At 41.4% G+C, this 12,530-nt stretch overlaps 1 protein-coding gene across 4 annotated transcripts in view; it reads right to left on the reverse strand.

Moving 5' to 3' along the window:
- UBR4 (ubiquitin protein ligase E3 component n-recognin 4) overlaps window positions 1-12,530 on the reverse strand; it is a 118,452-nt gene that overhangs the window by 87,400 nt on the left and 18,522 nt on the right. For all 4 annotated transcript variants that reach the window (XM_048824691.2, XM_048824688.2, XM_048824689.2 and 1 more), the window contains exons 18-30: window positions 11,916-12,085; window positions 10,794-11,076; window positions 9,988-10,120; window positions 9,377-9,456; window positions 8,420-8,548; window positions 6,980-7,162; window positions 6,364-6,486; window positions 6,037-6,266; window positions 5,253-5,377; window positions 4,409-4,506; window positions 3,655-3,812; window positions 2,736-2,945; window positions 393-494 (exon numbers count right to left, since the gene is read on the reverse strand). In XM_048824691.2, coding sequence (XP_048680648.1) covers window positions 393-494; window positions 2,736-2,945; window positions 3,655-3,812; window positions 4,409-4,506; window positions 5,253-5,377; window positions 6,037-6,266; window positions 6,364-6,486; window positions 6,980-7,162; window positions 8,420-8,548; window positions 9,377-9,456; window positions 9,988-10,120; window positions 10,794-11,076; window positions 11,916-12,085 — 2,024 coding nt within the window. The remainder of the gene's footprint in view (window positions 1-392; window positions 495-2,735; window positions 2,946-3,654; window positions 3,813-4,408; window positions 4,507-5,252; window positions 5,378-6,036; window positions 6,267-6,363; window positions 6,487-6,979; window positions 7,163-8,419; window positions 8,549-9,376; window positions 9,457-9,987; window positions 10,121-10,793; window positions 11,077-11,915; window positions 12,086-12,530) is intronic.

Genomic DNA, 12,530 nt, shown 5'->3' on the forward strand with positions numbered 1-12,530 from the left:
AATGCTATCTGGGGGTAGCATTGAGAGAACAGGTGCTACTTTACAAGTAGAACTGACAGGCAAATTAATACAGCCTCTCTCAAAAGGTTCTTTATGCTGCCTCTAACAAAACGGATGTATCCAAAGACTCACAAAACCAGTCACTGAAATGATGACTAATTGAACATTTCATCTGCCGTGTCAAAGCAGAACTCTCTCTCTCACCTGGGAATCTTGTCACACCTACAAAATCCCACATCTCTCCAAAGGGCAACATGTTCCTTGTGCATATTATATGAACTCTGCACTTTCCTGTACAGAAGCAACAGCATTCCACAAATGCTAAGTATGACAAGACAAGCAATAACAGAGGAGAAAAGCAGTCCTTAGAATGCAATATTCCATCACCTCACCTCTCTGAGAAGAATTCCTCCATGGCTTTCCGGGCCTGGCTGCTCTCCAGCTGCTTCTCCAGATGCTGCAAACACTCCTCCAAAATAGACTCATCTAGGCCACTGTGGATCAAAGATTAAGTATAAAGAAGAGTGCACTTCCTGCTCAGTCTTACGTGTTTATTATCTGTCACATATAGAATCAGAAACTATATGTGACAATGATTGTCTGAAAATTTATAAATAAAGTCAAAAATTGATTAAGCCTAAATTGATCACACCTCAGTTTCCCACTTTACAATAGGCATCCCTAGGTGGGCTAAACTCCAAGATGTCTTATTGTCACATTTGGTGTTGCAATCCTAAGACTCCGGGTACTAACAAGGCACAGATGGTTGAAGGGAGGCCCTAGCCAGGGCATTGGAAAATATCCAGATAAGAAAGTAGGCTCTCAGAATGGAGCACTACATTAAACAGTTTATAATCTCCTTTGGGGAGGGGGATTTCATAGAAAAACCTTAGCCAAGGAAGAACCTTGGGACATGGTTCAAGAGACCTTTGAGAGTAATGTAGTAAACAAGAAATATTAAAAACTTCCATAAAAAGGAAGTGTGTATCGAAGAATTATATGTAATGGTCTTGTGTCTGCAGGACACAAAAGGGGTTAAGAAATCCTGCAAACAGTTAAAACGTAGACTAAAGAGGCTGCAGACCATGGCCAAGTGACAGTCTCAGAATCAGAACAAACTTGCAAACAGTTAACTTTGCAGAGGGCACTAACACACGCACCCCATCCACCCCTCTGGGAAAAGGATGATTCAGGTGCTTACTGGAAAAGAGAGAATGCAACTTCATGGATTCACAAAGCACCGGTAATCTATAAAGGAACTGTGGGTTGTTGCATTTAAATAAATGATGTGAAAATTTAAATGAGTTATAAGTAACCTGCTGAATTAATTTGTTTTGCTGTTTTAACTCATTTTATATATTATATAACATACACTGTATGTTCTGTGCCACGTGACCTTTTTAAAAATTTTATTTTTGTTTTAACTTATTTTGGGTTTTATTTTTGTTGCGACAAAAATTAAGTTTGTGCATAATTATAATACACCCACACACTTTCATCATCACACACTACTGATTCCAAAAAGTTTCTTCCTTGTGTTATCTGGAAATACATCCTGTAGCAAATATTCCTACATTGCATGCAAAAGCTAAGGACGTTTTCATTCTCTAACAAGAAGTGTAGTAGATACTCTGAGTTTCTTCCATCCACAGGGAATCAATGTTAAAAAGATTAAATATCATTTTGCAAAATGTTTTTAGTCTCTTGTTTAGTTGGTAACAGTACCTGTTCTCCAAGGTTATTATGCCCGTTGACTTACAGAGGGAGAATGAGAAGGGAAAAGCCTTATATCTGTCTGGTTCGCAATGAGAAAGCTGGCATTAACCAGCCTAATTTAATAGCCAGATGCAAACAAACAATAAGGAAAAATTTACCAAGTGATTCTGATTAGCACCTCTAGCCTTAATCTCATGCTTCCTGTACAACCCCTATTTGTCTAGTAACAGCCACAAATTATTCATGTTCAAATATTCAACACTGATGAGTCCTCAGCTGGAGTACTATGTCCAATTCTGGATGCAACGTGTCAGGAAAGATGGGGGCAAATTGGACAGAGTCCAAAGGAGAGCAACAAAAATGATAAGAAGTTTAGAAAACCTGACCTATGAGGAAAGCTTAAAAAAAACTGGGCATGTTTAGATGGAGGACGGACAGACCAGATAACAGTCTTCAAATACATTAAGGTCAACTATAAGGAGGACAGTGATCAGAAGTAGTAATGGGCTTGATCTGCAAGAAGGGAGATTTAGATTAGATACTAGGGGAAAAAAATAACTAAGGGTAGGTAAGCTCTGGAAGAGGCTTCCACAGCAAGTTGTGTAATCATCGTCATTGGAGGTTTTTAAGAACAGGTTGAACAAACACCTGTCAGTAATGGTCTAGGTTTACTTCTACACCCCCTTTCACTGAGGCAGGACTCAATGACATCTCAAGTTCCCTTCCAGCTCTACATTTCTATGATTCTATGTGATTCAACACTCAATTCAAGTAGATCATCAAATCCACACTGCTTGTTTAGACAGATATTTCACTATTTAAAGTTTTTGTAACTTGGATAAAATGTTGTTAGGTTTTAATCAGAAACTACATTAGCTTATTCTTTTCTGTACTATGCTATTATGTGGCCTTTCCATAGCACAAATAAAAACATTGATGAACAAATGGATCAGGATAATCCTGTCCATCTGGCTTGGCAATTCACACAATGAAGGGACACATTGTACATGATCTGATACCTATTGGGGTCGGAGTGATTAGCCAGTATGTTATAACATCCTGTGATCAACTTCTCATAGACACGAGCCAGAAATTCATCAGACTCCGCAGGGCCCAGGATCCTTTCTAGGGAGTTGCTGCTGATCTCTGCCACACTCTCCATGCTGGTCTCCAACAGAAGGGGCAACAAGGTATGAATAACCTGTGGTGGGTTCAGTTCATCTGACCAGCTTGAAGGGAGAAGAGAAACAGCAAAAATATTTCCATTAGTACACCAGTAAAAGATCTACACAATGAAATAGCTTAGCAGGCACAGAGCTGGGAAATTGATCTAGATAGATGGAAGACTAGGTACATGTTAAGTCCAAAGCCCTTTTCAAATAGTAGGGTATAATTCAGTTGCCCTGACTATCTATCCTCTCTGAACAAAACAGTTCTCCTCACCAAAACTATCTTTGAGCCACTATGGTATATAAATTCCTGTAATGTTTTCCTAGGTAGTCACTGCATCATTTAGTATGTCCTCTAGACAATGGGGCAGTATCAGAACCCTGTTCTGTGCTTTGGGATACCTAGAGAATAAAAGTCACCACAGAAGAACTGTTTCTGTTGTTCTCCTTTCCAGTTATGCATTAATATTTCTAAGAGGACACACCTGGTGATCACAATCTAAAAAGCAATCCACACTGCTTCCATTGTTTTCCCCATTTTGTGGGACGTGTGTTTATTCCGTGCCCCCATTCTGCAAGAAGGGGCTAAGAATTCCCTCTAGGGTGAAGTCTGGCTTCTACAGATCCAATGCCAAGTGAGTGTTACTTTTCACTCACGTACAGTTCCTGGTCTCAAATTCAGAAAAACAGCGTCCTTTACCCAACTTTTTTCCTCATAAACAGGAATGGTCAGTTGCAAGTCATGTTTAAAAAAAAAATGTTCACTTACACGATGAGGTCCCCAGTGAGTCTGACCAAGGAGAGGAGGGTATGTTTTAAGGAAGCTGCGAGGGGTAGAGTCTGGCTACAGAGTGTGCCCAGATGGGCAGCCTGAACAGCACTGATGTAGCTCTCTGCTGGGATTGTGTCATTCGCAAAGGCATTGCGCTAAAAAGAATCAGAACACATGTTCAGGATGAATACCTACCACAGAAAGCATAATCTGGTGCCTAAAAAAGGAGCATGTGTGAGTAAACACAGTGCGTCATGGCTGAAGTTCACCATTTGGATTTTTAAAACCTCCACATTGCTGCCCTAATAGCTGCAAGGGGGTGGAATTGCAGTCTGCAGAAGTTGACAGTTCAGCCTATGGTTACCATCATCTAAATAGGGGTGTGACACCCATGGAGACTTTACACACTAACATGCAATCCTCCATATTGAACTAAGCAGCAGGGCTGTTCTGATGGTGAACTGGAACTTTCTAATTTCCACTGGCCAAACCTCTATATTAAAAGGGAAGGATGCAGTAAATCTGCTCCCTTTGTAGGAAAATTTGCAGCTCTTGGTTGTGCAAAATTTGGATACCTTTGCAATAGCAGATGATGACTCATGTCTAGCATGAGAAAGACTACTTCCCTCCTGCCATATGTTTAGCTGTTACAGTTTAATGGAAGTTAAACAAAAAAATATAGTAGACAACTTTCCCACCAATTTACATACTTAGGGGCTATTTCAAGGCCCTTATATAGGACTGGACTCACCCATGATCCAATGTTTGGAAACTCATTAGTATGAATGTTGTTCCAAGATTCACACAAAGCCTGCACTGCTGATGGCAAGTTCTGTACAAGCGTTGGGCCTGCAACCAAATGAGAGAGTAAAAATAAGGAATTCACAGGGGCTGACAGGGAAGCTGGAATTCAGTAAGGCCCTCTTGAAAAAAGCCAGAATACTTCCAACTGAATTAGGTAAGTTAGCTATCCAGTTTCCCATCAAAGTTAGGTTTATCTGAACTGTCGTTCTGGTGGCGAGGCTCGTTTCACACTCTTCTACAATAAGATAACTGCTCTTAAGAAAATAAAGCCTGCATTACCCTCCACAGCCTTGGGCAACTCGTCATGCAGCAGACAGTTCCTCCAGTGAAAAGGTGTTATTTCAACAGTATTAACGTGTCAAAATGCTTTAATCAAGTGATTAACCAACAACAATCCCTCCTGTGAGGAATTCTGAAAGTTTCACTTGCTACACGGTATGCAGCCTATCCATTCAAGCAATGAGAATCCATGGAAATTCAAAGGACAGCTATGCCAGCAGAGTGGCAACACAGCTGCAAAGCCATTTTAATGCTGGCTGGACTTAAGCTAGTTATTGTTTTCATGATTTCCCCCCACACTGCTGCACTACAACCACTTCTGAATCCAGAGGTGCAAGTACCTGACTGAACTACACAGCATCAGTACCCCCGTCTTTGAGGTGATGGTCGGGGGGCAGCAGGGGCGTGAACCTTTTGCCAGCACAGCTTTGAAGCTGAACCTTTACAATATTGTATCAAAAGTCTCCCTTGAACAAATTTAGGAACACAGCTAAACGCCACAAGAGCCTTACCCAGAGTATTTGATTTGCAGCGGCTCGATCCAATAGCCAGGACAGCAGCATATCCCCGAAGCTTCTCTTCAGAAGGTTTGTTCTCAGCGGACCCCTCTTCAGAGAGGCTCTGCAGTAAGTAAGATCTGTGTTGGGGGTGGAAAGGACTCATTTCAGGGGACAGCTCTGCATTTCAGAACTAACATGCCAATACAGTAACAGACGGGAAGGCAAACTTCAAGAACCAACTCTCTGAATTGTTATCCCGTAAATCCTACAATACCATTCCACGAGTTCTGGGCTTTTAAGCTCCTTTAAGCCACTTACCAATAGAAGTGGCTGCTCAGGAAACAAACAAACAAAAAAGCTGCTTTACTTTCACTTTCTTCTGCACAGGAGCCAAAGGCAGTTTAAAAGGCTTTGGACTCTCACTTAACAATTATACCACCTCACTTCCAAGTCATCCTGACAGTCACAAGAATAACTCACTGAAATAACCCTGTGCTGCTCTCTCTCTTTCAGGGTGCTAGGAAGAGGTTTCATCTTCAGAGATAAAGCTGTTCTGCAGCTTGTAGGAAAGTCTTGAAAGATCAGATAGTAGATTACTTGAAAAAGAATAATAAAACCTATGGATTTTAGATTGTCTATTGATTTAACATGGTACGTTCTATGTGATATATGACAGAGCAATCACCCTGGACTATTAAAAAAGAACACTACAGGGCTGGGGAGCTAACACAAAATGAAGAGCCAAGTACAGAAAAGAAAACAATATCCCTCTAGAGGGGCTAAGTCAACAGCATACCTGGTGAATGTAGCGTAAGTGTCAATAAGCTGTAGCGTAGCAGGCAGCAGATTCTTGGTTATCTCAGATGATTTCTGTGGGTCGGTTTCTGCAGCTAGCTTGGAAAAATGCTCATCTAGAGAAACCTGGATCTTGGAAATTGCAGCATCAAGGGTATAAATGGACTGCAAGCTGGGAACCTCATGCAGCTGGAGAATTGTGGTACAGTCGATCCCACAGAAAGAGGAAATCTTAAAATAGAATGAAGACATTTATAACAGCAATGCGCCACACAAAGATCAATGCTCAACACTAGCTTATATGTATCCAGTATTCATACCAACTTACCTGTCTAGCAAAGTACTCCTCTGCTATTTCCACATCATATTTCACTGAGCTGCACTTGGTTGATGCCAATTCAATGAGAGAAGCAGCATGTTCAGCTTTCATGCCCTGTTTGATAAGGTGATCCTGTATGTATTGAAGAGAAAGATTTAGCATCACATTTAAGGGAATATAGAAGGGCTGTGGAATCTACCAATTTATGAACCACCACCATGCTATGATACTTGGGTTTTTTTAAACCCCATATAATACTAACCCCCATTTCCCACCACCATGCAAACATTGCAATTCCCACATGAAGTGAACCAGGCAGAGATTAAAATGATCATTGTCCATCTTAGAAACACCTGCTAATGTTGTTTAATATTAAAAAAAGCAGCTATAAAACAAGACTAAGAACTGGTTTAATCCCCTCAGATGCACTTAGGGAGATTAAAACTATTTTTGATACACCTAGCACAGTTTATATTTCCCTCCTCATTAAGCTCTGACACATTGCTACAATTTCATTTCTTACTCCTGACACAGATCATTACAGCTGTGGAATTTGTGCTGTTGTGTTAAACGCTAATAATGTGTCAAAAACCGTACATTGTAAATTCTAAAGAAAGGGCTATACCTTGATCCAGCTGAAGTAGGAACTGATACGTAAGCGGGAAGACCAGCGCAAAGTGTGCAGGATATCACATTCACTCATCTCTGGTGCGTTCATGGCCAGCTGATTCAAGTAGTTTTTGGATGGAGGCAAAATCCCCAATATCCGCCACAGTATCAAGAAATAGTATTGAAGTGCACAGGCCTCCTAAACAAAGACAGTGGAGGATACATCAGGAAGGAAACACTTATAATCACCCTGCTTCAACTGCTGTGATTCTAGCAGGGGCTCCTAAATGTGTCTGCATGTGGAGGTAGTGTCCCCGAGATTAGAGTGAAATGGACCATACTTCCATTTCATGCTGGTTTGGTGGCACAAATTTTCTTATCTCACATAATTCCCTGTCAAGAGGCATAAAATTCTCATCTAATCTAAATCACATTCAAGCCAGACCTCTTGAATACATTTGGGAGACATCATGATCCAGAAGCTCATTATAGGTTTTAAAAGAACCTTGGCACTATGTATTGTCATTTACCACTAAACAAAACCAGCCAACTTTAAGAACCATCTCACAGCCAGCAGCTTGACTCTCTCAAACCTAGGAAAGTTTGCACAATTTATATTTTTTCAGCTGAAGTGAAAACTGAAATATTAATCTAAAACGTTACATTTGAAGTGTCACCAACTATCTTCCTCCACCAACACAAACATACATCACACAAGTTCTTCCCCATTCTACTATGACCACAAAAATCCACTTCAGCCCAAAAGATGAAAGGTCCAAATTATTCCTTTAGGCAGCTGGAAAAGCTTGAAGCAGACACTGAATTATAAGCCAGACACAGGAGTGCATCTTGTTATTGACGGTCACAGGATGGGATGGCCCTTAAAGGGAGGTGGGCTTAACCCTACCTATAACTAATTAGCTGCCATCCAGGTGATGGGTTTGAGGTCAGGGATCATATGATAGATGACCAGGTGACTTGCAGGCTTTCAGATAAAAGGCCAGCACGCAGCTCAGTTAAGGGAGAGAGACCTGTAGGGAGTAGGAAGGCTGCTGCAGGAGACCCAGAATCAGGAGAAAGGATCTGGAAGAGGAATCTTCACACCAATGAGGCATGGGGAGGTGCAGAAGCTTTACAAGGAATGGACTGTAAGACAGGCCAGGCAGGAGGATCTAATTAATCTGTTTTGGTTTGAATAAACTCCTCCCTGAAGGAAGTGACAGAATTTCTGCCATTACTGGGAGCATACTACTTGATGCATTGGCTGGTGAGGAGTTGGCCCACCAGTTCACATTGACAAAATATAAGACAACTGTTTACTAGGAAATTTTAAGCTCCGAAATCCAGTTTAGCAACTATTGCCCAAACTCTCTGTATAACATGCATGCAGCAGCATGGAGCCACTCTTTTTTCTCAGCAGGGAGAATGTTATAGCAACACATACATATGCCCTTACCAGTGCAGTGACGTTTTTGTTTTCCTTCCTCCTGAGTGTATCAAACTGGGATCCAGCTGCAAGTAGTGAGGTCAGGGCTGCATAAAGCTCATCATACTTCGTTGTCCTAGAGAACAGGACCTCACAAACCTATTGAAAAAGCCAAGTCAGAATTGTTTCCTCCTTGGTTACATAGATTCCCATCCATAGCCAGTTCAGATCCGCTCCCAGATATACTAAAAACACCACACACACTCCCAAGAAAAATAACCCCAAAGGACAGATGTGTCAATTGCTGCTTTTCCCAATCAGTCTCAAAGATGCTTTAAATGTGTGCAAGAAAGGAACACATTTTGGATGTACAAACAGGAACCTTGGTGTATATGGTAAATTGTCCCATCCAACAATATGTTATTTTCTCTTTTGAGCTGCAGAAATAAGAACTCTAGTGAGCAAAGACAGCAGTTGTAAAAAAGCCAGAAGGAACATGGGGCAAACTGATGGGGAGACAACTCCTCAGCAGACACGTTTCTAGACGAAGCGCTGAGAGGTAACTTGAATATGAAGAAACTCTTGGCATTGGCACATCCGACAGAATCAAGCTACCACAAAGACAGAAAAGTTCTCCTCTCTTTTCAGCCACAGTTTACTTCTATGCAACACAGGTGGACGTTATATATCCCACTGGGCAAATCACTGCAAGAATATATGGGCTAGGTGAGCTGGGATTATTTCACCAAATATCAGCTTTCGAGTTAGGATTTGTGCACTGTTTAACTATAAAGTATTCAAACTCTGCTTATTGTCTTATACTAACATCTATTCAGCTAATACACACAGTTCTTTTTAATGCAGTACTAAATGAAATCACTGGGCACCTTTTGTCTCACGTCTCAATTACATTGCCAGTCATTTTCTACGCTGCTTTCCCTAATGTAATACAGGCTCAGAGAAAGTCTTTAAAGAAATTCCAGGTACCATGTTATCTAGGCGGTTCAGGTCATCTTCTGACACTTCTGGTGACAGGATGCAGTAGAATCTGGGCTGTGGAACTCCATCTGGGACACAGATACCAAAGTTAAACCATTTAACAGTTGAAGAGATAAACAATGCTGCTGGCATATCATCACTGGTAATTTTTTTTCCCCTCAAAGACAACAAGTCACTTAAGGCTAGAGTAAAAATCTGCTCAACAGACGGTGTATGTGTTACATATATACCCATAAAAGGGGGCATAGATTAACTGAGTGATGCATGTCTAGCATTTGAGTACTTTTTCCATTTTAAAATAAACATTACAAAAACTGTATCATATTCCTAAACCTATATAGCATATGAGTAAGGCATGTTTTGTTCAACAAACAATGTCTGGGCAATGCTAGAGGTCTGCAGGTTTCCCCCATCTCCCCTTTCGTGTAAAATTACAAGTAATTTATTCACAACAAGCCTGGTATTTAGTCTAATGTGTCTTAAACCACACTCCAAAGTCCTGAAAGGGACTTTTGACTTCATGCTGCAGCACTCATTTATTATGCAACCACAACCCCACGGCTAGGAGTAAAATTTTACTGAACAACTTCCCTTCTGACCTGATGAGCAGTGTTTGGTCCAGTTTTCTTCCACTTCTTTAAATCCATGATATAGAGGGACAGAGATTCTTCTACTACTATCCTGGGATCCACTCACCCAGCCAATGGGTTGGGTTAGCAGGTTATACTGTACCTATGTAAAAAACACACAGAAAACAAGGCAGGCTGTTTAGCAGAAAAATATACAATTCCCCCCCCCCCCCCCCCCAAAAAAAAAAAAAAAAAAAAAAAACACATGGACTTTCCCAACTTGTGAGGAGTCAGAGATAGCACTGAGCACACAGCTGAAGACTCTCTCATACTTTTCAGCCAGTGGAGTAAGACTACTGTCAAGATACTAAGGAGATACTCCAGAGAATAGTCTGCAAAACATTGGCATCTCATTAATCTGGAACAGTGCCAAAGACTGAAACAAAGCAACAGAGATGAGCTAAACTCAAAGAACTTTACCTGAAGGGTGTTTGAGAGTACACGCAATAGTAAGAAGGCAGGTTTACTGCTCTGGGCTTTGCCATACTAGTAACCCATGCTGCCCAGCATGAATTTACTTATAGCAGTCAGTATGCCCGAGTATAAAGCCACATAACACTCCACCCAAACCAGCTGCTCGAAATTAACAGCTCCAATTGTGTTGCTAACTGGATGTAACCTTGCATGCAGTTAGTGAAATCAAAACAAGGAGTTACTGGAAATGCCAAAAGGGAAACACACAGGAACAGGAATACAACAAGGAGACTACTTGATATAGGTCATTGCTGAGTGATTACTTGATTAAACAATGGAAACATGCATCCTCAATCCCTTACCTGCTCAAACAGGTATACAGGAACTTTGGAATACTGATGAAGAAGGTAGTCGAACACCAGTAGAAGACGAGCCAGGATAAGGGGCACAGACCGCAGCTGGGAGTCCATGTTCACAATCAGTTCCAGGATGGTCTGGATACAGAGGGTCAAGATAGACCTGCGGCCTTTCTCTGAGAAGTTGTGGAAAATAAGCAACAGCAGCTGGAGGTGCTCAACATTCAGATCTTCTGTGTCATTAGGAAGAGTTCCCTGCAGAGCATTTTGTTTCATTGTGCCCACAAACCTGCCAGCAACAGGAAAGAGGTTCAGTAAGACGTTTGTTCTTTTGAAGAGTGATCCATAGATCACACTATTGTGAGGGGACTTCCCCTAAAGCAAGCTCGCAGATTAAGATGCACATTTTAATAATGATTTCTTTCTACTTGATCAAGCAGTGCAACTAGAGTTTTGTTTCTGACCTCAGTCTTACTAAGTGAATATTGCGATTTCACAAATTAACCATAACTTCACTGAAGGATGCATGAAAGTGAGACTGTGGAAGAGACTTTATGCCCTATATAAACAAAAACAGCAAAAAACTTTTCAAGAGAAATATAACAAGCTAAAAAAGAGAAAGATGTGCATTTGCCCCAGCAGGAAAGGCTGTAAGTCAGCCAGACTATTGTACAGTTTCACATTTAAAAACAAGTACATAGGGGTCAAGGCTTGGCAGAAAGGAACTCACATACCACAATGATGGGCTTGGTATGAGGCACCAAAAGAATGTGATTATTGCTTTTTCTTTTTAAAATCAGTGCTGCTGGAGCAGTCTATACTCTACTCATCTAGTCTTGATACTTTGATAAGTGTTCTCATCCCCTATTTTCATCCAGGGGCTGAATTTTCCCGTCTAAGGCATTTTTGAAGAACTCTATCTTTCTCACCCCTCCCCAAACAAATAAACCGGATCTTCCAAGCTTCACATCCTTCCCCTCTAGGATTTTCCTAGTTTTTTTAAAAACAAATGTCTGGTCATTGGATTAATCTGCCCAACAGAAAATATACCATCTCCTAGGAAATTAGCGGTCATGGGAGAGAGCAGGTCACTTATTTTTAGTCATGATATATAGAACATTTTCTTACCTCTCCCAAACTTTAAGGCATTCTGGGACGTCAGGGTCTCCCTGAGCACTGGCTTTGTGCTGCCAGATAAGGAGAAGCCGAGACAGCACAGACAGACTCTGAGGATGGATGTACAGAGGCCACGGTCCTTCAGAGAAAGGGGCTATCCCCAGCTGCTGTAGAAGAGTGTTCTGGCACAAGACAACAGATACACAGTTGAGAGGAAAGCCTTACATGTTGGTTTAAGTAACTACAAAACTTCAACAATCCAAAAGTGATAATAAACAGTAGGGCTCTAAGTGGATATGGAGGATGGTGTGGATTGCACTCTCAGCAAATTTGTGGATGATACTAAACTAGGAGGAGTGGTAGATACGGTGGCAGGTAGGGATAGGATACAGAGGGACCTAGACAAATTGGAGGATTGGGCCAAAAGAAATCTGATGAGGTTCAATAAGGATAAGTGCAGGGTCCTGCACTTAGGACAGAAGAATCCAATGCACCGCTACAGACTAGGGACCGAATGGCTAGGCAGCAGTTCTGCGGAAAAGGACCTAGGGGTGACAGTGGACGAGAAGCTGGATATGAGTCAACAGTGTGCTCTTGTTGCCAAGAAGGCCAATGGCATTTTGGGAT

The sequence above is a fragment of the Caretta caretta genome, chromosome 18 (assembly GCF_965140235.1).
Source record: "Caretta caretta isolate rCarCar2 chromosome 18, rCarCar1.hap1, whole genome shotgun sequence".
Classification (NCBI taxonomy): domain Eukaryota; kingdom Metazoa; phylum Chordata; order Testudines; family Cheloniidae; genus Caretta; species Caretta caretta.